This window comes from Gorilla gorilla, chromosome 1, assembly GCF_029281585.2.
Source record: "Gorilla gorilla gorilla isolate KB3781 chromosome 1, NHGRI_mGorGor1-v2.1_pri, whole genome shotgun sequence".
NCBI classification, from domain to species: Eukaryota; Metazoa; Chordata; class Mammalia; order Primates; family Hominidae; genus Gorilla; species Gorilla gorilla.
Genome location: NC_073224.2, coordinates 188,813,305 through 188,838,475, shown reverse-complemented (window position 1 = coordinate 188,838,475; position 25,171 = coordinate 188,813,305). Strand labels below are relative to the sequence as shown.

The 25,171-nt window shown below is 39.4% G+C and overlaps 1 protein-coding gene and 1 pseudogene across 3 annotated transcripts in view; one reads left to right on the top strand and one right to left on the bottom strand.

The window, feature by feature from the left end:
* The window catches only part of C1H1orf185 (chromosome 1 C1orf185 homolog), a 45,677-nt gene extending 32,637 nt beyond the window's left edge, over positions 1-13,040 (top strand). For 2 of the 3 annotated variants that reach the window (XM_004025777.4, XM_019038253.2), the window contains exons 4-5: positions 10,922-10,958; positions 12,658-13,040. In XM_004025777.4, the coding sequence (XP_004025826.1) occupies positions 10,922-10,958; positions 12,658-12,962 (342 nt within the window). In that variant the 3' untranslated portion in view covers positions 12,963-13,040. The remainder of the gene's footprint in view (positions 1-10,921; positions 10,959-12,657) is intronic. The other variant, XM_055348474.1, reaches the window with a different exon arrangement.
* A 9,963-nt stretch (positions 13,041-23,003) lies between these two features.
* On the bottom strand, positions 23,004-23,666 carry LOC101126452 (cofilin-1-like; annotated as a pseudogene).
* Positions 23,667-25,171: the final 1,505 nt, after the last annotated feature.

Genomic DNA, 25,171 nt, shown 5'->3' with positions numbered 1-25,171 from the left:
TGAGCAGACCAATAATAAGTTGTGAAATTCAGTCAGTGGTAAATAGCCTATCAACCAGAAAAAGCCCAGGACCAGATGGACTCATAGCTGAACTCTACCAGATGTGCAAAGAAGAGCTAGTACCATTCCTGCTGAAACTATTCAAAAAAATTAAGGAGGAGGGACTCCTCCCTGACTCATTCTATGAGGCCAGCATCATCCTGATACCAAAACCTGGCAGAGACACAAAACAAAAAGAAAACTTCAGGCCTATATCTTTGAAGAACATTGATGCAACAATCCTCAACAAAATACTGGCAAACCAAATCCAGCAGCACATGAGAAAGCTTATTCACCATGATCAAGTAGGCTTTATTCCTGGGATGCAAGGTTGGTTCAACATACACAAATCAATAAATGTGATTCATCATATAAACAGAACTAAAGACAAAAACCACATGATTGGACTGGGCACAGTGGCTCATGCCTGTAATCTCAACACTTTGGGAGGCCAAGGCGGGCAGATCACCTGAGGTTGGGAGTTCAAGACCAGCCTGACCAACATGGAGAAACCCCATCTCTACTAAAAATACAAAATTAGCCGGGCGTGGTGGCACATGCCTGTAGTCCCAGCTACTCGGGAGGCTGAGGCAGGAGAATCACTTGAACCTGGAAGGCGGAGGTTGCAGTGAGCCGAGATCACACCATTGCACTCCAGCCTGGGCAACAAGAGTGAAACTCTGTCAAAAACAAAACAAAACAGAACATGATTATCTCAATAGATGCCGAAAAGCCTTTCAATAAAATTTAACACAACTTCATGTTAAGAATTCTTAATAAACTAGGTATTGAAGGAACATACTTCAAAATAATAAGAGCCATCTATGACAAACCCGTACCCAACATCATACTGAATGGGCAGAAGCTGGAAGCATTCCCCTTGAAAACAGGCACAAGACAAGAATGCCCTCTCTCACCACTCCTATTCAACATAGTACAGGAAGTCCTCGCTAGGGCAATCAGGCAAGAAAAAGAAATAAAGAGCATCCAAATAGGAAGAGAGGAAGTCAAACTATCCCTGTTTGCAGATGACATGCTCCACTATCTAGAAAACCCCATTGCCTCAGCCCAAAAGCTCCTTAAGCTGATAAACAACTTTGGCAACGTCTCAGGATACAAAATCAATGTGCAAAAATTACTAACGTTCCTATACACCAACAACAGTCAAGTTGAGAACCAAATCATGAATGCAATCCCATTCACAATTGCCACAAAAAATATAAAATACCTAGGAATACAGCTGATCAGGGAGTTGAAATAACTCTATAAGAAGAACTACAAAACACTGCTCAAAGAAATCAGAGATGACACAAGCAAATGGAAAAACCTTCCATGTTCATGGATAGGAAGAATCAATACTGTTTAAATGGCCATACTGCCCAAAACAATTTATAGATTCAGTGCTATTCCTATTAAACTATGATTGACATTCTTCATAGAACTAGAAAAAAAATCATTTTATTTTATTATTTCTATTTTGATCTTGATTTTTTTTTTTTTTTGAGACGGAGTCTTGCTCTGTCACCCAGGCTGGAGTGCAGTGGTGTGATCTCAGCTCGCTGAAACAAAAAAGAGCCTGAGTAGCCAAGGAAATCCTAAGCAAAAAGAACAAAGCTGGCGGCATCACACTGCTGCACTTCAAACTATGCTGTAGAGTTACAGTAGCCAAAACAGCTACTGTTTTATACTGGTACAAAAACAGACGCATAGATCAACGGAACAGAATACAGAACCCAGAAATAAGGCCACACACCTACAATGATCTGATCTTTGACAAACCTGACAAAAACAAGCAATGGGGGAAGAATTCCCTATTCAGTAAATGGTGTTGGGATAACTGGCTAACCATATGCAGAAGACTGAAACTGGACCCCTTCCTTATATCGTATACAAAAATTAACTCAAGACGGATTAAAGACTTAAATGTAAATAAAACCCAAATGTATAAAAACCCTGGAAGACCACCTAGGCAATACCATTCTGGACATAGAAATGGGCAAAGATTTCATGATGAAGACACCAATAGCAATTGCAACAAAAGCAAAAATTGACAAATGAGATCTAATTTAACTAAAGAGCTTCTGCACAGCAAAAGAAATTATCAACAGAGTAAACAAAAAACCTACAAATGGGAGAAAATTTTTGCAAACCATGCATCTGACAAAGGTCTAATATCCAGCATCTGTCAGGAACTTCAACAAATTTACAAGAAAAAAACAAGCAGCCCCGTTAAAAAGTGAGGAAAGGACATGAACAGACACTTTTCAAAAGAAGACATGCATGTGGCCAAGAATCATGTGAAAAAAAGTTCAATATCACGATCATGAGAGAAATGCAAATCAAAACCACAATGAGATACCATCTCACCAGTCAGAATGGCTATTACTAAAAAGTCAAAGCTAGACATGGTGGCTCATACCTGTAATCCCAGCACTTTGGGAGGCTGAAGCAGGTGGATCACTTGAGATCAGGAGTTAGAGACCAGTCTGGCCAACATGAAAAAACCCCATCTCCACTAAAAAATACAAAAATTAGCTGGGTGTGGTGGTGCACACCTGTAATTCCAGCTACTTGGGAGGCTGAGGCAGGAGAATCACTTGAACCCAAGAGGCAGTGGTTGCAGTGAGCTGAGATCATGCCACTGCACTCCAGCCTGGGTGACAGAGACTCTGTCTCAAAAAAAAAATAAAAAATAAAAAATAACATGCTGGTGAGGCTGCAGAGAAAAAGGAACTCTTACACACTGTTATGGGAGTGTAAATTAGTTGAATCATTGTGGAAGACAGTGTGGCAATTCCTCAAATGCTTAAAAACAGAAATACCATTTGACACCACAATCCCATTACTGGATATTACCCAAAGGAATATAAATTGTTAGATTATAAAGACACATGCATGTGTATGTTCACTGCAGCATTATTCACAATGGCAAAGACATGGAATCGACCTAAATGCCCATCAGCGGTAGACTGGATAAAGAAGATATGGTACATATACATTATGGAATACTATGCAGCCATAAAAAAGAATGAGATCATACCCACTGCAGGAACGTGGATGGAACTCAAGGCCGTTATCTTTAGCAAACTAACACAGGAACAGAAAACCAAATACTGCATGTTCTCATTTATATGGGAGAGCCAAATGTTGAAAACACATGGACACATAGAGGGGAACAACACACACTGGGGCCTATAAGAAGGTGGAGGGTGGGAGAAGGGAGAGAATCAGGACAAAATAACTAATGGGTACTAGGCTTAATACCTGGTTGATGAAATAATCTGTACAACAAACCTCCAAGACACAGGTTTACCTGTGTAACAAACCTGCACGTGTACTCCTGAACCTACAAGTTAAAAATATATATATATTTAAATTAAAAAGAAATCTTATTTATGTTTGTACATTACTTATTTTTATTTTTAAAATTATGATAAAATACACATAACAAAATTTACTATTTTAACCATTTTGAAGTGTACAATTCAATAGCATTAAGTGCATTCACGTTGTGCAACCATCACCACCATTCATCTTCAGAATTTGTTTGTTTGTTTTGAGACAGAGTCTTGCTCTGTTACCCAGGCTGGAGTGCAGTGGCGCAATCTCGGCTCACTGCAAGCTCTGCCTCCCGGGTTCACGCCATTCTCCTGCCTCAGCCTCCCGAGTAGCTGGGACTACAGGCGCCCGTCACCATGCCCAGCTAATTTTTTGTATTGTTAGCAGAGACGGGCTTTCACCGTGTTAACTAGGATGGTCTCAATCTCCTGACTTCATGATCCACCTGCCTTCACCTCCCAAAGTGCTGGTATTACAGGTGTGAGCCACTGTGCTGGCCCAGAATTTTTTTTTTAAGACAGAGTCTTGCTCTATTGCCCAGGCTGTAGTGCAGTGGTGCAATCTCAGCTCACTGCAACCTCCGCCTCCCAGGTTCAAACAAGTCTCCTGCCCCAGCCTCCCAACCAGCTGGGATTACAGGTGTGCGCCCCTATGCCCAGCTAATTTTTGTGTTTTTAGCAGAGGTGGGGTTTCACCATGTTGACCAGGCTGATCTTGAACTCCTGACCTCAAGTGGTCTGCCTGTCTCAAACTCCCAAAATGCTGGGATTACAGGCATGATCCACTGCGCCCAGGCCATGATGTCTTTTCTTTTACATATGGATGATTTGATTTGCTAATATTTTACTTACATTTTTTACATGTCTGTAAATGAATGAAATCAGCCTCAAATTTCCTTTCTTTTTTTTTTCTTTTTCTTTTTTTCCAAGAGACAGAGTCTCACTCTTGCCAACCAGGTTACAGTGGAATGGTGTGATTATAGCTCACTATAACCTCAAACTCCTGGGCTCAAGCAATACTCCCACCTCAGCCTCCCGAATAGCTGGGATTACAGGTGCTCGCCACCACACCCGGCTAATTTTTGTATTTTTAGTAGAGACGGGCTTTCACCATGTTGGCCAAGCCGGTCTCAAACTCCTGACCTCAGATGACTCTCCCACCTTGGCCTCCCCAAAGCACTGGAATTACAGACATGAGTTACTGCACCTGTCCAAATCTTCTTTCCTGTACTGTGCTGTCAGACCTTTGTATCAAGGTTATGCTAGGTTCATAAAATGAAAATGATTGGGGAGGGTTTCTTCTTTTTCTGTACTCTGAATAGTTTGTAAAAGAGTAAAACTATTTGTTTTTTGAATGTCTGTTAGGCTCAAATAGTCTTGGATTTAAACTGCCTTTGTAGGAAAATATTTAACTATTAAATCTATTACTTCACAGTGTTGTGTGACAAGGATAATTATTTATATGAAATACAATATAAATGGTGCCCCCTAGAGTTGCTATTGTCTTAGATTTTCACTCTTTCATTTTTTAAAACTTGTACGAACCATTATCATCGTTTTTGTATTTTTCTCAGTAACACTTCAGTAACACACAAACTCAAAATCTTAGTGCTTTGTAACAACAAAGGTTTATTTCTCACATTACATATCATCTGTGGGTCAGCATTGGCTCTACTTGGCATGTTCTTTTCATTCTGGTATCCAAGCTGAAGGGAAAGTCTCTATAGAACATCCTACCCTTGTGACAGAAGAGAGATGTGGAACCACAGTGTTGGCCCTTAAAGCTTCTATCTAGAAGTGGTCACTTCTGGTCATATTTTATTGGCCAAAGCAAATTTCTTAGTCAAGCTTGATGTCAGTGATACAAAAAAAGTATAATTAGCTCACTAAGAATGGCAAATAATTAGGAACAGTAATGCGCTCTACTACATACAGGTACCATACAGTCAGTGTTTACTTAGATTTACCAACAAATTGATCACTTTCGTTGTCTTTCACGCCTCGAACATCAAACTGTTATTCTGGGATGACTTTACTGTTTGTGCAAATTACATCCTTCAGAATTTATTTTAGTGGGTATCTTTTGGTTCTAAACTCACTTAGGTTTTGGTCATCTGAAAATGACATTTTTTATTCTCTTTCTTTCAATGGATTCTAGGTTGACACTTCTTTTCTTTTAGTAGAGGGGAAATATGCCTTCTGGTTTTCATAGTTGCCACTGAAATAATACTAGCAGTCTAATCATAGTTCGTTTTTGTTCAGTTTTTCTAATGTGTATCTTAGGTTTAGATTGCTTTATGTTTAATGTTGGTTGTGATTTGTTTGGCTCTATGAATCTGTGGATTTTTGCCTTTTTCATTTGTGTAGAATTGGTATCATTTATTCCCCACATGGTTGGTATAATTCAGTAGTCATCTAGAGTGTCCTTTGTGGAAAAGTTTTTAGCTATGAATGCAAATTCTTTGGTAGACATAGGGCTATTCATGTTACCTATTTCTCCTAGAATGAGTTTCAGTTATTTGTGCCTTTCAAGGGATTTTCCACTTCATCTAAGTTGTCTAATTTATTGGCATAAAGTTGTTCATGATATTCCCTTATTACTTATTTAATGTATCTGATATCTATAGTGATATTCTCTTGCTCACTTCTGATATTTATTTGTTTTCTCTCCCTTTTCCCCCCTAATTGTTCTGGCTAGAGTTTTATCAATTTTATTAATATTTTCAAAGAACTGTATACTTGTTTTATTGACTTTCTTTGTTGTTTTCTATTTTATTGATTTCTGCTCTAGTTGCATTATTTCTGAGCTCAGACTTTTGATAGGTTAGCTCCACCCAATTCAAAGGAATCAGTGATCAGACTCACCCAAAGTAAATTATTGTATCTCAGTAAGGAGAAGTGGAGAAGAGAACAAAAATATTTCAAGGAAATAAATTTTCCTCTAGGAAACTAGAGAAACGAGAAGAACTCTACTGAAGTTTTGCTATGTCGAACAGGTGTGTACAGTGATATTAAGAAGAGATAAGGCCAGGGATGGTGGCTCATGTCTATAACCCTCGTACTTTGGGAGGCCAAGACAGCAGGATCACTTGAGCCCAAGAGTTAAAGACTAGCCTTGGCAACACAGAGAGACCCTGTCTCTACACCTCCAAAAAAAAATTAGCTGAGTGTGGAGGCACATGCCTCTGGTTCCAGCCACTTGGGAGGCTGAGGTGGGAGGATCAGCTTAAGCCCAGGAGGTTGAGGCTGCCATGAGCCCGTGATTGCACCACTGCATTCCAGCCTGGATGAGAGAGTGAAACCCCATCTTAAAACAAAGAAAAAAATCAAGTACTTATAATTAGCCCTGAGGTACTCCAAACTTTAGAGGTTTAGCACTAGTCAGTGTGGTAGAAAGAGAACCAAGTGGTGTCCCAAAAGCCTAGTGAAGAAGGTGTTTAGGAGGTGGGAGTTATGAACTGTGTCAAATGTGTGTATGTGTGTGTATTTTTATTTTTTCTGAACCACTTAAAAGTAGAATGCATATTCTTTTCCTTCACTCCTTAATACTTCAGTGTACACACTAAGAATGAAGATACTCTCTCATATTATTATAGCTTAGTTTTCAAATTAGGGAAATTTAATATTGATTCAAATACTCTCATATATGTATAATTTTTTTTTCTTTTGAGACGGAGTATCGCTCTGTTGCCCAGGCTGGAGTGCAGTGACACCATCTTGGTTCACTGCAACCTCCGCAACCATGCCCAGCTAATTTTTGTATTTTTAGTAGAGACAGGGTTTCACCATGTTGGCCAGTCTGGTCTCGAACTCCAGACCTCAAGTGATCTGCCTGTCTCAGCCTCCCAAAGTGCAAGTGCTGGGATTACAGGTGTGAGCCACAGCACCCAGCCCAAATACTCGCTTATATTTTTAGAGCTTAGTTTTCAAATCGGGGAAATTTAATATTGATTCAATGTTTTCATATAATCTAAAATCCACATTCCATTTTTGTCTATTATCCCAATCATGTCCTTTACAGAATTGTTTCCCTTTAGTACAGGATCCAGCCCAGAATCACATTTGCATTTAGTTGTCATGTCTCTTCAGTCTTCCTTATTTAGGGACAATTCCTCAGCTTTTCTTCGTCTTTCATGACATTGGCATTTTTGAACAATCCACGACAGTTATTTTATACATAATAGGTGGCTCCTCAATTTGGCTTTTCCTCATGATCACATTTAATTTATCACATCTGAAGGCATACAGTGTTTATCTGTGGATTTTGCCTTTTTCAATTGTATATAGAATCGGTGTAAATTATTCACCAAATGGTTGGTATAATTCACTAGTGAAGTCATCTAGAGTTTCCAATGTGGAGAAGTTTTTAGCTATGAATTCAATTTCTCTGGTAGACATAGGGCTATTCATGTTACTATCTCTCCTTGAATGAGTTTTGGTAATTTGTGCCTTTCAAGGGATTTTCCACTTCAATTAAGTTGTCTAATTTATTAGGATAAAGTTGTTCATGATATTCCTTTATTATTTATTTAATGTATCTGGTATCTGTAGTGATATTCTCTTGCTCACTCCTGCTATTATTTTTTGTTTTTGTTTTTTGATTTTTGTTTATAGGCAGAGTCACTCTGTGGCCCAGGCTAGAGTGGCATGGTGCAATCTTGGCTCACTGCAACCTCCACCTCCCAGATTCTCATGCCTCAGCCTCCCAAGTAGCTGGGATTACAGGCATGCACCATCATGCCTGGCTAATTTTTGTATTTTTAGTAGAGATGGGGCTTCACCATGTTGGCCAGGCTGTTCTCAAACTCCTGGCCTCAGGGGATCCACCTGCCTCGGCCTCCCAAAGTACTAGGATTACAGATGTGAGCCACCGTGCCCAGCCTCACTCCTGAGTATTATTAATTAGAGATTTTAGATTGATCACACAATCAAGATGTTAGTTTTTTGTTTTTGCCACACTGTATTATTTCTAGTTTTTACCCTTGCGATTAATAAACGACCTGTGTGAAGATACTTTGAAACCATACGAATATCCTTCTCTTTATCAAACTTTACTCTCTAGCTATACAGATTACTTGCGCCTGAGTAAATCTTAACTAAACTGTAACAAAATGGTGATTTTCCAACTCTGCCATTCCCATCCACAATTGTCATTTAGCTTTCTATGAATGTAAGGAAGCAGCTGTCCCTTCTCTGTTATTTTATTACCACTACGGATTCGTGGATTTCTATTTCATTCAGCAGATTATAATCCATTACTACCATTATTTAGATGCCCAAATTTTCCCAGATTTAGTTAGTAGGTACTGCTTCAAGATTGTTCTTCTGTCTTTTTGATATGTTCCCATCATTTTTTGAATTATTCCATAATTGCTGATATGTAGCATCATTTTAACAGTTGAAAGAATATGCATTGTATTAATATCTATGTATCATAATGCATTTAACTATTTCCTTACTCTTGGGATTTTATAAAAATTAATTGATTAATTAATTATTTTGAGACAAGGTCTCGCTTTGTCACCCAGTCTGGAATGCAGTGGTGTGATCATGGCTCACTGCAGGCATGACTTTCTGGGCTCAGGATATCCTTGCGCCTCAACCCCCAGAGTAGCTGGCTCTACAGGCATGCGCCATCATGCCCAGCTAATTTTTGTATTTTTTGTAGAGATGGGGTTTTATTATGTTGCCCAGGCTGGTCTCTAACTCCTGGGCATGAGCCACTGCACCCAGCCATAAGCTTGGAGTTTCAAATTGCGGGTTTTAAAAAACAATGTTGGGTGAATATTCTGGTAGCTGAATGTTTATACAAAACCGAAATTATTTACTTGGCATAATAAATTTCTAGAAGTGGGTTTATTAAGTTTCACTAGAAAAAATTCTACCTGTGTACATGTAGTAGTATATAAGAATGCCCATTCGGCATTCCCTTATTTTGGGTAGAACTTTAATCAGTCTAGGGCCTTAATCTTTGGTTCCCAGACCAGCAATATCAACATTACCTAGGCGAGCCTATTAGAAATGCAGACTCTTATACCCCATTCCAGACCTTCCGAGTCAGAATCTGCATTTTAACAAGCTCCCAGGGTAATCTGTCAGCACATCAAAGCCTGAGAAACAATATTCTAAAGTAATTTATACAGGAGTCACAGAATGAATTGGTCTTAAATCTAGCCAAGGTAAAAGGCCAGGAAGCCCATACTGACATTTGTTAATAAAAGGTGAAAGTGACAAAGAATTAAAGTTGGCTTTGTCAAAAGTGCTGGTTGGGTGCCTGTAATCCCAGCACTTTGGGAGGCTACGGTGGGAGGATCACTTGAGCCCAGGAGTTTGAGACCAGCCTGGGGAACAAAGTGAGACCCCATCTGTACAAAACATTTTAAAAATTAACCAGACATGGTGGCATGCACCTGTTGTTCCAGCTACTCGGTAGGCTGAGGCAGGAGGATCACTTGGGCCCCAGAAGTTGAGGCTGCAGTGAGCTGTGATCATGCCACTGCACCCCATCCTGGGTGACAGAATGAGACCCTGTCTCAAAAAAAAAAGGGAGTTATTCTAACAAAATGAATAAAAGTATCCTAAATAAGCTTTTTTGGGAGACAGGCAAATGCAGATCAGCACAGAGCACTGACACATTTTCTCCCAGAACATAAGACATGATACTATTATCTCTCCAGCTTCATCTTCACTCACTCCATCCCAAATGCTCTATACTTTCGCCTATTGTTTATCTAGTGATCTAAGAAAAACCTGAATTAGAATCACTTGCAGAATGTGTTACAACGTATACTCCCAAGCCCACTTCTAGAGAATCTGTTTCAGTAGGGTCTGATATTATAATCAAGAATCAGAATTTTAACATGCACATCCGGTAATTCTAATCCCCTAAAGTTTGAGAACTACTACAACACTACACTTCCCAGAACATATCTGGAATGTATTGTTTAAGCAATGCTTTATTTGCTATAAAAAAATATTCCCAAGCCAGGTATGGTGGCGCACGCCTGTAGTCCAGCTACTCAGGAGGCTGAGACAGGAAGGTCGCTTGAGCCCAGGAGTTCGAGGCTGCAGTGAGCTATGATCATGCCACTGCACTCCAGACTGGGTGACAGAGCAAGACCCTGTCTCTAAAAATAATAATAATAATAATATTCCCATTTTTATAAAGACCTTCAACCAGAATTCACTTTTTTGTTATTTTTGCTGTTAGTTCACTAAACAAGTCTAGGAATTCTAATTATTTTTTAGCATTCTCTAGTTCTGACCAAGTTGCTGAGGATGGAGAGAATGAATCCTATTTGAACTGTTATTCCTTATTCTGGAGACTGCCTTTTTGGACCAATCCAAATTCATTTCAGATGATACTTCAACTTTTTCTTTTCTGTCAATATATTTTGGTGAAAGAAATTCATACTGTGGAAAGAAACATTTTCTATTAAAAAATTATAATGTTAAACTGTATTACTCTCATATAAAATATATGAAAGAAGTTATATAAAAAATTATTCTGATTTTAAAACACAAATAACTTTTTTTTAATGTAGGAGGAGCAAAGAAAAAAGGAAGCAGCACATATAAAAGGTATTTTTTCTCAATAATTTATTAGAAGAAATCTTAATGAACTTTAGCAATTCACATCTTGAGAAATCAACAGGCTATCCTAAATGTCATCTAAGTATCTTAATGGTATGAAAATGTAAGGGAAACATTAATTTATTAGTATGTAAAAGGGCATAAATTTTTTAGAAAAAACAAAACTTGCAATATCGTATCTTAAACTAAAATGTGAAGTTTTAATTTTTATCTCTTATTTGTACTCAAAGGTATCATAGTCAATGTCATATAGTAATGCTTGAGGATAAAAAGATGTTGCATATTACATCTTAGTACCTCAAAACATTACCTCTTACATAATTTTAGAGATGCTGAATATAAAATGTAACAAGATATTTTGCAGAGCTTTAAAAATGTAGAAAATACAAAAGTTAATATGTTTAGACCAGGCGTGGTGTCTCATGCCTATAATCCCAGCACTTTGGGAGGTCGAGGTGGGCAGATCACTTGAGGCCAGGAGTTCAAGACCAGCCTGGCCAATATGGTGAAACCCTGTCTCTACTAAAAATATAAAAATTAGCTGGATGTGGTGGCGCAGGCCTGTAATCCCAGCTACTTGGGAGGCTGGGACAAGAGAATCTCTTGAACCCAGGAGGCGGAGGTTGCAGTGAGTCGAGACTGCGCCAATACACTCCAGCCTGGGTGACAGAGCAAGACTGTCTCAAAAAAAAAAAAAAAGTTAGTATGTTTGCAAGAATGGCCTTATACATAAATTTTTTAAAAAGAAAAGTTAATATGTAAAATGTTATAAAAGGTATTATAGAATATTGTATAGATATTATATTTTCTAAAACAGCATATTTTAATGGCAAATGTGCAGCCTAAATACTATAATGGGAAAAGCATGAGACAAACTAATGAAAATCTAGGTGGCTAAAACCTATTTTGTATCTGATCTGTAATGGGTCATTTATCTAAGTCTGTTTATTATTTTCGTGAAGAGGTGCTAATAGTAACTACCTTGAAGAATTATTAAGAGTATAAATAATATATAGAAGTATATCAAAATGCTTTGTAAATTGAAAGTCTCTACAGGAAAATTTGTTACTATTATTGGTATAAAGCCAATTCATACACCCTTCCCAATGCAGACCAAGTATTTTCTAATACATGCTTAAGGAGGCATGTACTTTTCTTTTTTGATGTTTAGCTGTCCTTATTTTAAAGTGAAACAAATTAGTTATAAAATCCTTTGCTCCAAGTAGAAACTATGTATATTACAAATGTTTTTTGCTTGGTTTTGAGTTTTAAAGATTACTGTAATAGTTATTTCTAATATCATAAATAATTATTTCTCAGAAAGTTGAATTTGTAATGCAATATTTACACAAATTGAATAAGTGAAAAATGATAGTTTATTAATTATACCAGTATTGTTAAAATTTATTTTTAAAATAAGGCAATCAGTCTTTTCTGATTTTAAGGAACATTTTGAAACATTTCTAGCCTAATTAGTCTGTTTAAGCAGGTTGATTTCATTTAGGATAGTCTTTTCTATTCTTGATTATCATGAAAATATTGCTAATTCCTAATTACATATAACACTGTGTGGATGATAGCAACTCAGAATTTCTTTATAGCATTATCCTGCCCATTCTGACATTGTCCTTATAATTAAGAGTTGGCTTGTGAATATATAATATTCATAGTAAATCTGTTTTTACAGCAATTAAAGATCATTCTAAAGATGAACCCCAACTTGCAACAAAAAATATTATTTGTGATCCCTCAGAGACCAGCTCCGCAACAAATCGCAGCAGTGTTACATTAAGCTTATCAACATTACCATCTGATTCTTATTACAGCCAAAGTATAGAAGCAGCTGATGACTGGTTTTCTGATGATTCTCTAGTGAAAAGGAACTCTCCAATGCCTTGTCTCGGGGAACCTCTAATGGAAAAAGTATTTTCATACCTGTCAACCATTTCATTAGAAGAGGGTACTGAAAGTGTACTGAATGACACTTTATGATCATCAAAAAGATGACTACATTAAGGGAAAATGTTCATGAAGAAACACAGAGGTTGAAATATAAAACCTTCAACATAATATTGAATGACTTTTTTCTTTTGAAACCTTGTATACAATCAGCTTCTGAGTCTCTTAACATGTCCATGCTAATATTGCTTTTTTTGTTCTTTACCATAGAGCGGCTCTACTTCCCTTGCTGGTTCTTATTTCTAGAAACAAAATTAGGAAGAACTAGAGTGATGTCATGAACATTAAGCTTAACTTATTGTATCTCATCCAAAGACATATTAAGTAAAATGAGTGTATGTCAACAAACTGGAGAAAAACATTTAAAAATCTTCAGCACAAAAATAATATATATATTTTCTTTGAGACTGAGTCTCGCTCTATTGCCCAGGCTAGAGTGCAGTGGTGTGATCTCAGTTCACTGCAACCTTCACCTCCAGGGTTCAAGCGATTCTTCTGCTTCAGCCTCCTGAGTAGCTGGGATTACAGGCGCCTACCACCATGCCAGCTAATTTTTGTATTTTTAGTAGAGATGAGGTTTCACCATGTTGGCCAGGCTAGTCTCGAACTCCTGACCTCAAGTGATTCACCCGCCTTGGCCTCCCAAAGTGCTGGGATTACAGGCATGAGCCACTGCACCTGGCCAGAAAAAATATGTTTTTTTGAATAAAATATCCACAGCATTTCCTTATACTTTTGATGTTTTCAATTTTATTTCAGTGTGGGTAGGGCTGGGAGGAATATCAGTTTTTCTGAATTTAAAACACATAAATTAGTTACAATTCAAATATTACCATGTTATGCTTTTAGTAAGCAGTATAATTTTGCTCCTGCAAGATAGCTTGAAATGCTGAATCCAGAAAAGAGGCCAGGCACAGTGGCTCATGCCTGTAGTCCCAGCAGTTTAGGAGGCTGAGATGGGCAGATTGCTTGAGCCCAGGAGTTTGAGACCAGCCTGGACGACATAGTGAGACCCAGTCTCTACAGAAAATGCAAAAATTAGCCTGGTGTGGTGGCACACGCCTGTAGTCCCAGCTACTTGGGAGGCTGAGGTGGGAGGATCATTTGAGCCCTGAAGGTTGAGGCTGCAATGAGTTGAGAATATGCCACTGCACTTCAGCAGCGTGGGCAACAAAATGAGACCCTGTCTCAAAAAAAAGAATTTAGAAAATAATTTTCATTTTCCTTTCCTATCTCTATTTCTCAGAATGTTCCTCAGCCTCACTCTACTGTGATAAAAATGCTTGCAGGCACCTGACTCACACTGGATGATTTAGAGTTTCTCTCCAGTCTATGAGACCCTTGGTCAAATTTCTATTTATAGTTCTGAGGGATGTCTGACACTCACTATGTAATATTTTCTTTTTTCTTTTTTTTCCTAAACATTCTCCATGAAATTAATCCCCTTCGGAAAAAACGACTCATTAACAAGTATATTAGCTTTTGTGCTTAAATTACCCATACTAAGACCTATTCATACCTTCCTGAGAGATAAATCATACCTCCTACAATAAATGCAATGAACTTTCCCTCAAATAAGATAATAGCATTACCCAGGCCTATCATTCCTATCCCAAGGGCAAATGTAAAAGGAGTTAGAACCACTCTCTCTTTTGAAGCACCTGGTCATTTTTACACAGTGTGCTATGGGTTCTAGCACATCTATTGCTATCCTCACCTAAATCTAAGTAAGCTCAAGCTCTTTAAGGAGCAGTAAAAACAAAAATTTTAATTGGTCTCTGTCTCTTGGCGCCCTGAAACCTGCTTTACTCCCGATCCCAGAGAAGGAAATTATTTCTAATTTTGGTGATGTCCTAAAACTTCCCTAGGAATTTGGGATTGGAGATAAGAGATTCTGGCTTTCATCTGACTCTTCTCTGGAATAGAGGAAATACAAACTGGGGAACTATGGGTTGCCATTCCTACCATGTGGCTTAGGAAGGAAAAAAAAACCAAAAACACCAAATCTGCAGTGAGGGAGCAATGAAACATTTGCAAAATGAAAACTGGAGATGAGAGATTAGAAGAGTGTGATTTCTGGCTTTCTAACAATGCTCTCTTCCCTTGTCCCAGCCTTCATGAAGTATGGCTATAAAGCCTACTCTTGGCTTGGTAAGGTATTCTTGTATCCTAATTATAAAATCCCCTTTTTGCTTAAACTAGCAAGATTTGATTTGTATTACTGGCCACAGTCCCTAAGGCCTAGCTTCAACTGTTGTTCTTGGCTTTGTTAAGGTACCCTTGTAATTTTATAAGAAATCCCCCTTTTGGTATAAACTAGAAAGACCTTTGTTTCTATTCCTACAATCAAAGCATCCTGCCTGACCAAATTCTTGTTTATATTACAAATTATAAATAGATTTATGCATATAAAGTAATTGTTATCCCATAATAATATAATAAATTGAATGTCTTTCTTTTTTTTCTTGAGACAGAGTCTCACTCTGTCACCCAGGCTGGAGTGCAACGGTGTGATCTCAGCTCATTGCAACCTCCGCTTCCCAGGTTCAAGCGATATCTCCTGCCTCCGCCTCCTGAGTAGCTGGGACTACAGACATGTGCCAACACGTCCAGCTAATTTTTGTATTTTTAGTAGAGACGGGGTTTCACCATGTTGGCCAGGCTGGTCTTGAACTCCTGACCTCAAGTGATCCACCCACCTAGGCCTCCCAAAGTGCTGGGATTACAGGTGTGAGCCACCACGCCTGGCCATAAATTGAATGTATTTCTTAAAAACTTAACACATTTACTTGTTTATTAAAATCTTACTCCATAGCATAGGTATATACACTGTTCTATTTGAAAAGTCCTGTGAACAATACTTACGAAATTATGCCAGTCTAGAGTAATCTCATTTTCAAGAACTATAAAGGATCTGAGATTTCACTCTTTATGCAAGCTGACAAGGTATCCTGCAATGGTTTCGTGTCTTTTGGGTTAGAAACAAGAGGCAGTTTATTGTTCATAGCAATAACAGTAGTCAGAGTATCATCATTTTTGACATCCTTTTGCATTATTTCCTGGGCCTGCTGTTCCTGCAGGCTGGTGTGAAAGAGGGTCAAGATAATGCCTGCACCAACAGTGGGTTGCATTACAGGAATGAGTTTAGGGAACCAAATATTTTCAAATGGACGGTAATGCATACCTGCCCTTTGTACCAGAGGGAGCCACTGTCTCTGTCTTCCAGGGTTGTTCACTATATGAACATCCTTGAAAAGATAGTTTGGAACATAGGCAATCTGTTTCTGCTCACAGACATGCAGAAATGTAAGAGACCCACAACTGACATGACATAGGGTATTAATTACAGATCTTTTGATTACATATACCTGAAAAGCAACTCAAGTTAGCTTGAGGAGAAAAATTTTGTTTCTTAAACAGAATCCAAATAATGTTTGAACAACTAAATGTAGGAAGTACAAGGTTGTAACCTGGTCTCAGGAACAGGTGTAACAGGTTCAAATTCCATCAGGACTTTCCCTATTTCTACCAGTCAAGGTTCAGTGAGGGAAGAACTACTTTTAGGATTGGGGTAAGAGATTTATTATTGGAATTATTATATCTTACACAATTGTAAGAGGAACAAAGGAAGTGAAGTTTAAGGAGAGAAATTGGAGAATCAGAGAAGGAGTCACCAGCAAGATAATCTGAAACTCTGACCAAGAGATCTTTTGAAAAAAAATAAATAAATAAGAATAAAAAGTAAAACTTTTTTTTAAAGTGAATAACTAGAGAAACCAGTGTCCAACTGCCACAGTAAGACTGTAGAGGGAAGGCTTGTGGGAATGTTTACAGGAAGCTGTGCCTCAGCAGCGACTGCCTTTGGGTGTACAACCTAGTTCCGTGATTCCTAGCCTGGAAATATGGGATAACATTTAAAAATTTATTTTATTTTTATTTATTTATTTTATTTTTATTTTTTGAGACAGTCTCGCTCTGTCACCCAGGCTGGAGTGCAGTGGCAATGGTCTTGGCTCACTGCAACCTCTGCCACCTGGGTTCAAGCAATTCTCTGCCTCAGCCTTCCACATAGCTGGGATTACAGGCGCCCGCCACCACACCTGGATAATTTTTTTGTATTTTTAGTAGAGACGGGGTTTCACCATCTTGGCCAGGCTGGTTTCAAACTCCTGACCTCATGATCCAAACACCTCAGCCTCCCAAAGTGCTGGGATTACAGGTGTGAGCCACCGCGCTCAGCCTATTTTATTTTTATTTTATTTTATTGAGACAGTCTCACTATTCTGCTCAGGTTACAACTGAACTGGGTCAAGCAATCTGCCTCAGCCTCCCAAGTAGCTGGGACTACAGGAGCACGTCACTGCACCCAGCTCGCAACTGCCTTTGACACTGTGCTGCCAAGCTTCTTGTGGCAGACCCAGGGCCATTGTTTGCCAACAGGATCAGCAGTTGGGAGGAAGAACTGGACACTGAAAAGAACTGCACATAGGGCGGAGGAGTAAGGACAAACCAGAATCCACTGGCCTCTCTATAGTCTGTTTCCACATGTACGCAGATTACCTTCACAGAATAATGGCCTCTGCTTAGATTCTGCTTTCCAAATATTGCACAAATGCCTCTTTAGGCCAGCTTTAGCCAAGAACTATACATAGAAAAAGATTCTGAGAAACATGATTCCAGCTTAACTAAGTTAATACAGTACAAACCACAGTCTACCCATTATCAATTTAGCATTCGTTTACACTTTTTTTTTTTTTTTGAAACAGAGTCTTACTCTCTTCCCCAGGCTAGAGTGCAGTGGCACGATCTTGGCTCACTGCAACCTCCACCTCCCAGGTTCAAGTGTGTCTCCTGCCTTAGACTCCCAAGTAGCTGGGGTTACAAGCACAGGCCACCACGCCCGGCTAATTTTTATAGTTTTAGTAGAGATAGGGTTTCACTATGTTGGCCAGGCTGGTCTTGAACTCTTGACTTCAGGTGATCCACTGGCCTTGGCCTCCCAAAGTGCTGGGATTACAAATGTGAGCTATTGTACCCAGCCTTATTTACACTTTAACCGTACTTGAAACCTCCAAATAAAAACAGTAGCAGAGTGATGTTGACAAGACATCCCTCTACAGCAATAGTAATTTAACAGGCATCCACAGACAAAAGTGCCTTTGTTAAGCTTTGGGATCCAGGTAGGAGTTTGTGAAAACCTGGTGCAGCCCAAGACCAAAGAGGGCCTTTTCTTTTTTTTCTTTGAGACGGGTCTCACCCTGCCAACCAGGCTGGAGTGCAGTGGCATGATCACAGCTCACTGTAGCCTTAAACTCCTGGGTTCAAGCAATCCTCCCATCTCAGCCTCTTAAGTAGCTAGGCCTACAGGTGTGTTCCACCATGCCCAGCTAATTTTTTTAATTTTTTTCTAGAGACAGGGTCTTCCTATGTTTCCAGGCTGGCTTGAATTCCTGGGCTCGAGCAAGCCTCCCAAAGTGCTGAGATTACAGGTATGAGCCACTGCACCTGGCCTAAAGAGGGCCTTTTGAGAGGGCAGAACTGCCCTTGCTGGCCCACCTGCAAATGACCCATTTTCCCTATTGACTCAGCTCTGAGTCCTGTTTGGCCCTAGTCCTGCTACTAGAACCATTAGCCCAGGGACCTGTGAGGAGTCACACCCATTTATGCTTCAAGGTGACAGACCTGCTGACCTCAGTCCCCACAGTGTACTCAGAAGTGGCTCTGAAACTTGACTGTAGCCCCTCTCAGCAGTGGTCAGAAATCAGAAGTCCTGCTGGTGGCATAGGGTCCCAGAAGGAGACATACCCACCTGAGTCCCCAGGGCCATTTTGCCAACCTTAGTTCCACAGCAGACTCTGAAATAGTTGTGACACTTGGCTCCAGTGCCTCCCAATAATGGTCAGAGATTAGTACTGCTTATGACACAGGCACCCAGAGAGAGATGTGCCTGTCTGAGTCTGTGGAAAAGGCTTGCTGACCTCTGTCTGGCTGTGGACACTGAAATAACCCTGTGACTTCATTGTGTTCTCTCTCAGCCATGGACCAGGATAGTACTGCCTGCCAAGAGACCCAGTAAGTGACCCAGTAGGAAGCGTCCCAGGACACAGAGGAAGCCATACATGGCTGCATACCTAGTATCAGGCCCACTATCTGCAGACCTTCAAGTGGATCTTCATCCAAGCACCAGCCCTGGAACAAGGTCCTAGAAACATTCTAATCTCCTTAGGGACCAGAAAGGATCCATACCCACTAGAGCTCCTGATAACAGGCCTGCCATCTGCAGACCCCACTGCAGACACAGAAGCAACCATGTGACCCAGCTCCAACCATGGTCCCAGAGGCAATCTTATTAACTTGAGAGCCTAATAGAAGTGCTTAACCTACTGATACCAATCTATAAAGACTAGAAGTGGTGCTTTTGCCTTCAAATGCAGACACCAAAGCCAATCTACATGGACAATGAAGAATCAGGTACACATCATGCCACCAAAGGAAACTAATAAAGCTCCAGCAACTGAATCTAAATAAATGAAGATCTACAAATTGCCTGAAAGAGAATTCAAAATAATTATCTTAAGTAAGCATAATGAGATGCAAGAAAATACAGATATACAACTAAATAAAATTAGGAAAACACTGCATGAACAAAATGAGACTTTAATAAAGAAATAGTAACCACGAAAAAGGAACCTAACAGAAATCCAGAAGCTGAAGGATACAGTCAAGAAAAGTGTAATAGAGAGCTTCAACAGCAGACTCAATCAAGCAGAATAAACAATTAGAAAACTCAAAGACAGGTCGTTCAATATTAACCAATTAGAGGAACAACAACAACAAAAGGAATGAAGAAAGCATAGGGAAGCTAGGGGACACCCTCAAGTGTATGAATGCACAAATTATGAGAATCCAAGGAGAAAGAGCCCTGTCTGAAACTCCCCAAGTCTTGGGAAGGAGATGAACATCTAGATTCATGAAGCTCAAAAGAATCCCAAGAAAGATAAACCCAAAGAAGAATACGCTGAGGAATAGTACAGTCAAATTGTCAAAAATTACAGAGAATTTTGAAACTAGAGAAAGAAAATAAACTTATACAAGGGAAACTCCATAAGGCTGACAGACTTCTCAACACAGACTTGCAAGCCAGGAGGGAGTGGATTGATACATTCAAGGTGTTGAAAGAAACAACTTTCAGCCATGAATACTATAACCAGCAAAGCTATCCTTCAGAAATAAAGGAAAGATAAAACTTTCCTAGACAAACAAAAGCTGAGGGAATTTATCACCACTAGACCAGCCTTTGAAGAATTGCTAAATGGAGTTCTTTGGGTTAAAATAAAGGATGCTCATTAACAAAATGAAAACATATGGGCTGGGCACTCATACCTGTAATCCCAGCACTTTGGGAGGCTGAGGTGGGTGGATCACCTGAGGTCAGGAGTTCAAGACCAGTCTGGCCAACACGGTGAAACCCCACTGGTACTAAAAATACAAAAATTAGCTGGGCGTGGTGGTGCATGCCTGTAATCCCAGCTACTTGGGAGTCTGGGGCAGGAAAATCGTTTGAACCTGGGAGGCGGAGGTTGCAGTGAGCCAAGATCATACCACTGCATTCCAGCCTGGGTGAGTGACAGAGCCAATTCCATCTAAAAAAAAAAAAAAAAGAAAACATATGAAAGAAAAAAACTCAATAATAAATATATAGTCAAGTTCAGAATACTCTAACACTATAACAGTGGTATGCAAATCATTTTTATCTATACTATAAAAAATTAAAAGACAAAAGTATTAAAATAACTATAGCTAAAATAATTTGTTACCAAAAACACAATTTTAAAAGATGTAGTCTGGGTATGGTGGCTCACATCTGTAATCCTAGCACTTTTGGAGGCCAAGGTAGGAGGATCACTTGAGGCCAGGATTTGAGACTAGCCTGGGCAACATAATGAGACCCTATCTCTACAAAAAAAAATTTTTTTTTAAACAACAAAACAAAACAAAAAAAGATGTAAATTGTGACATTGTTCTGCAGTGGGCAGGCGTATGCAGACCTACCCCCAAATTCCAAAGAAGCTGAAAGGCTGAAGAAAGAGACTGGCATATTCAGTTTCTCAGAAAGAAACATTTAATAGAGTCTTACAAGCAGAAGCCATGTCCCAGCAGCCACAAGATGAGATGGTGGATCTCCACACCATTACTCTCCAGACCCAAGGCTTATAAACCACAGGGAGGAATGTGTAGGACAATTGAAGTCAACCCCTCAGGGAAAGGCAAAAATGTTATGGGAATATGTATAAGGGCAAAATTTATGATCACGGTTGTTTTGACTTGAGGCCAGGATTGACAGTAGTTAAGGTAGAGGTCTTAGAAGCTTTCTCTGATTAACAAGGGTTAATCAGAAGTCGGCATGGCAGATTAGTATCCAAGATGGAGTTGCTCCACAGATATCAGAAACAAAATTTGAGGGGAAGGAGTAAAAGTGTACAGTTTTTAAGATGTGATAAAAGTTGAGTTGTTTTTTGCTCAAAATAACTTGTTTTAACTATAAGATGTATGTAAGCCTCACAGTACCCACAAAGAAAACACCTATACAAATACACAAAAGATGAAGAGAAAGGAATCAAAGCATACGATTATTGAAAATCATCAAGTGACAAAGGAAAACAGCAAAAGAAAAAGAAGAGAGCAAAAGATCAATGAAGTAATCATAAACACCAGGCACGGTGGCTCACAAATGTAATCCCAGCACTTTGGGAGGTACAGGTGGGTGGATTGCTTGAGCTCAGGAGTTTGAGACCAGCCTGGGCAACATGGCAAACCTTATCTCTACAAAATATTTAAAAATTAGCCAGGCATGGTGGCACACACCTGTAGTCCCAGACACTTGGGGGCTGAGGCAGGAGGATCACTTGAGCCCAGGAGGTCAAGGCTTCAGTGAGCCAAGGTCATGCCACCCTTCTCCAGCCTGGGCAACAGACCAAGACCCTGTCTCAAAAAAGAAAAAAAAAGAAAACCAAAGTAACCAGAAAACAACTAATAAAATAGCAGTAGCAGGTCCTTATCTATGAATAATTACCTTGAATGTAAATGGATTAAATTCTATGGAGTGGCTGAATCAATTTAAAAGAAACACAAGATTCAACTATATGCTACATACAAGAGAATCACTTTGGCTTTAAGGACACAGTGAAAGTGAAGAGATGGAAAGTGAAAGTGAAGAGATGGAAAGTGAAAGTGAATAGATGGAAAAAAATTTTCTATGAAAATGAAAACTACAGAGAATGGGTAGCTATACTAAAATCCGACAAAATAGACTTTAAGTCAAAAAAACTGTAAAAAGAGACAAAGAAAGATATTATATAATGATTAAAAGAGGTCAATTCAGTGAGAGAATATAACAATTATAAGTATCTATGCACCCAATAGTGGAGCACCCAAGTATATAAAGCAAACATTAATAGAATTAAAGGAAGACATAGACTTCAGTACAGTAATAGTAGGTGACTTTAGTACCCCACTCTCAGTAGTGAACAGACCATCCAGACAGAAAATCGACAAAGTTAAACTATACACTAGACCAAATAGACATAACTGACAGTTACAGACCATTTCACCCAACTGCTGCAAAATACACATTCTTTTCATCAGCACATCCAGAAAGATCACGTTTGGCCACAAAACAAGTCTTAACATCTTTTTTTTTTTTTTTGTCTTTTTATTATGGTCTTTTTTTTTTTTTTAAATCGAAGATCCCTTACTGGCCCTGCTTCCATGAGTAGCAATGATCAGGGGAAAAGGGAGAGGAAACAGCTGGCACAGGGAGGGGTCATCTCCACAACATTCCATTTATGCATAGAACTAAACAGACAATCACAGAGTCACTATTGCGGTTAGAAGTTGGCAGCATGGGAAGGGGGAGGAACAGGTGGGGAGTAGGGGTGTTGTTAAAAAAAAATACAGGCCACTCCACAACTGGAGTTCCTGGGGGAATTTGGTCTGCCTCAACCAAAGAGGAATCAGAAGATCAAAAGCAGTTTGGGAAGGCCAGAACCATCAGGAATGGAGGGAGGAGGAAAATCCAGGGGGTGTGGGTTCTGTTTTGCAACTGGGGTGAAGGGATTGCCCTCCCTCTGCTGGGATCCCCCCAGCCCCTCTGGTCTGGCAGGAAGGGGGCAGCCTGCAACCCCCGAGGGCAGGTGTGGGGCTTCCAGATGCTCCAGGCAGTGGGCCAGAAGGGGCTCACAAATGCTTGCCCTCCAGGGAGATGATGGCACTGCCCCCCAGCATCTCTGCCAGGGTGCAGTGGTCCTTGACCTCCTCGTAGCAGTTTGCTTGTAATGCGTGCTTGATCCCTGTCAGCTTCTTCTTGATGGTGTCCTTGGAGCTGGCATAGATTATTTTGCTCTAAAGGGGTGCAGACTCAGGGGCCCAGAAGATAAACACCAGGTCCTCCTCCTTGCTCTCCTTGGTCTCGTAGGTTGTGTCATAGAGGGCGTAGTGGTAGTCCTTATATGGCAGCATCTTGACAAAGGTGGCGTAGAGGTTGTTGACAGTCTGGCCCACATCGCCCACCAGGATCTCCTTGCCCTCCTCCAGGATAATGTTCTTCTTGTCATCACTCAGGCAGAAGAACACCACCTTATTGAGCTTCTTCGCCTCCTCTGGCATTGAAGACTTACGCATCTTCATGTCCTTGAACACCTTGGTGACACCATCAGAGACAGCCACCCCTGAGGCCATGTTTCTGGAAGTGAAAAGAAGGCACGGAGAGCCCCAGAAGACACCGCTGCTAGGACCCACCTGAATCAAGTCTTAACATCTTTAAGAAGATTTGAATCAAATCAAGTATATTTTGTGGACAAAATGGCATGAAACTAGAAATCAACAAACAGGAGTAAATTTGGAAAATTCACAACTGTGTAAATTAAACAATGTGCTCCTGAACAACCAATGCATCAAAGAAGAAATCAAAATGGAAATACAAACATATCTTGAGATGAGCTAAATAGAAACAAAATATCCCCAAAATTATGGGATTCAACAAAAGCAGTTCTAAGAGGGAAGATTATAGCAATAAACACCTACATTAAAATGGAAGAAAGATCTCAAATAAATAAGCTAATGTTATACCTCAAGGAACTAGAAAAAGAAGAACAAGCTAAGCCCAAAGTTAGTAGAAGAAATGAAATAAAAATCAGAGAAGAAATACATCAATACTAGAAAAACAATAGAAAAGATGAACAAAACTAAAACTTAGAATTTTTGTATTATATTTATTAATACACAATTATTATACGTATTTGGGGTATTTTAGCATTTCGATACATGTATACAATGTGTAATGATCAAATTAACATTATTGAGACATCCCTCACTTCAAACATTTATCTTTTCTTTGTGCTGGGAACATTATACTTCTTAGCTGTTTTGAAATACATAATACATTGTTGTTAACTATAGTCACCCTACTCTACTAGCAAACATTTTAACTTATGGCTTCTATCTAACTGTATGTTAGTAGCCATTAACCAACTTCTCTTCACCCACCTCTCCACCATTCCTTTCCCAGCCTCTGGTAACCACCCTTCCAGTCTCTACCTCCGTTAGATCCACTTTTTAAGCTCTCACGAATGAGTGAGAACATAAAATGTCTCTCTGTGCCTGGCTTATTTCACTTAACATAATGATTTCTAGTTCCATCCATGTTGCTGCAATGACAGGATTTTATTTTTTTATGGCTGAATAATATTCCATTGTGTATATATACCACATTTTCTTATTTATTCATCCTTCGATGGACACCTAGGTTGATTCCACCTCTTGGCTATTGTGAATAGTGCTAGTGCTGCAATAAACACAGGAGTGCAGGTAGTCTTCAGTATACAGATTTCCCATCTTTTGGATCTATCCCTAGCAGTGGAATTGCTGGATCATATGGCAGTTCTGTCTTTAAGTTTTGGAGGAACCACCATGCTGTTTTTCACAGTGGTTGTACTACTTTACATTCCTACTACAGTCTACAATAGTTCTCCTTTCTCTGCATTTTCACCAGCATGTGTTATTTTTTGTCCTTTTTATAATAGCTATTCTAACTATGGTGAGATAATATCTCATTGTGGTTGTGATTAGCATTTTCCTGATGGTGAGTAATACTGAGTATTTTTAAATATACCTGTTGGCCATTTGTATGTTTTGAGAAATGTCTATTCAGGTCTTTAGCTCATTTTTTAATCATTTTTTTCTTT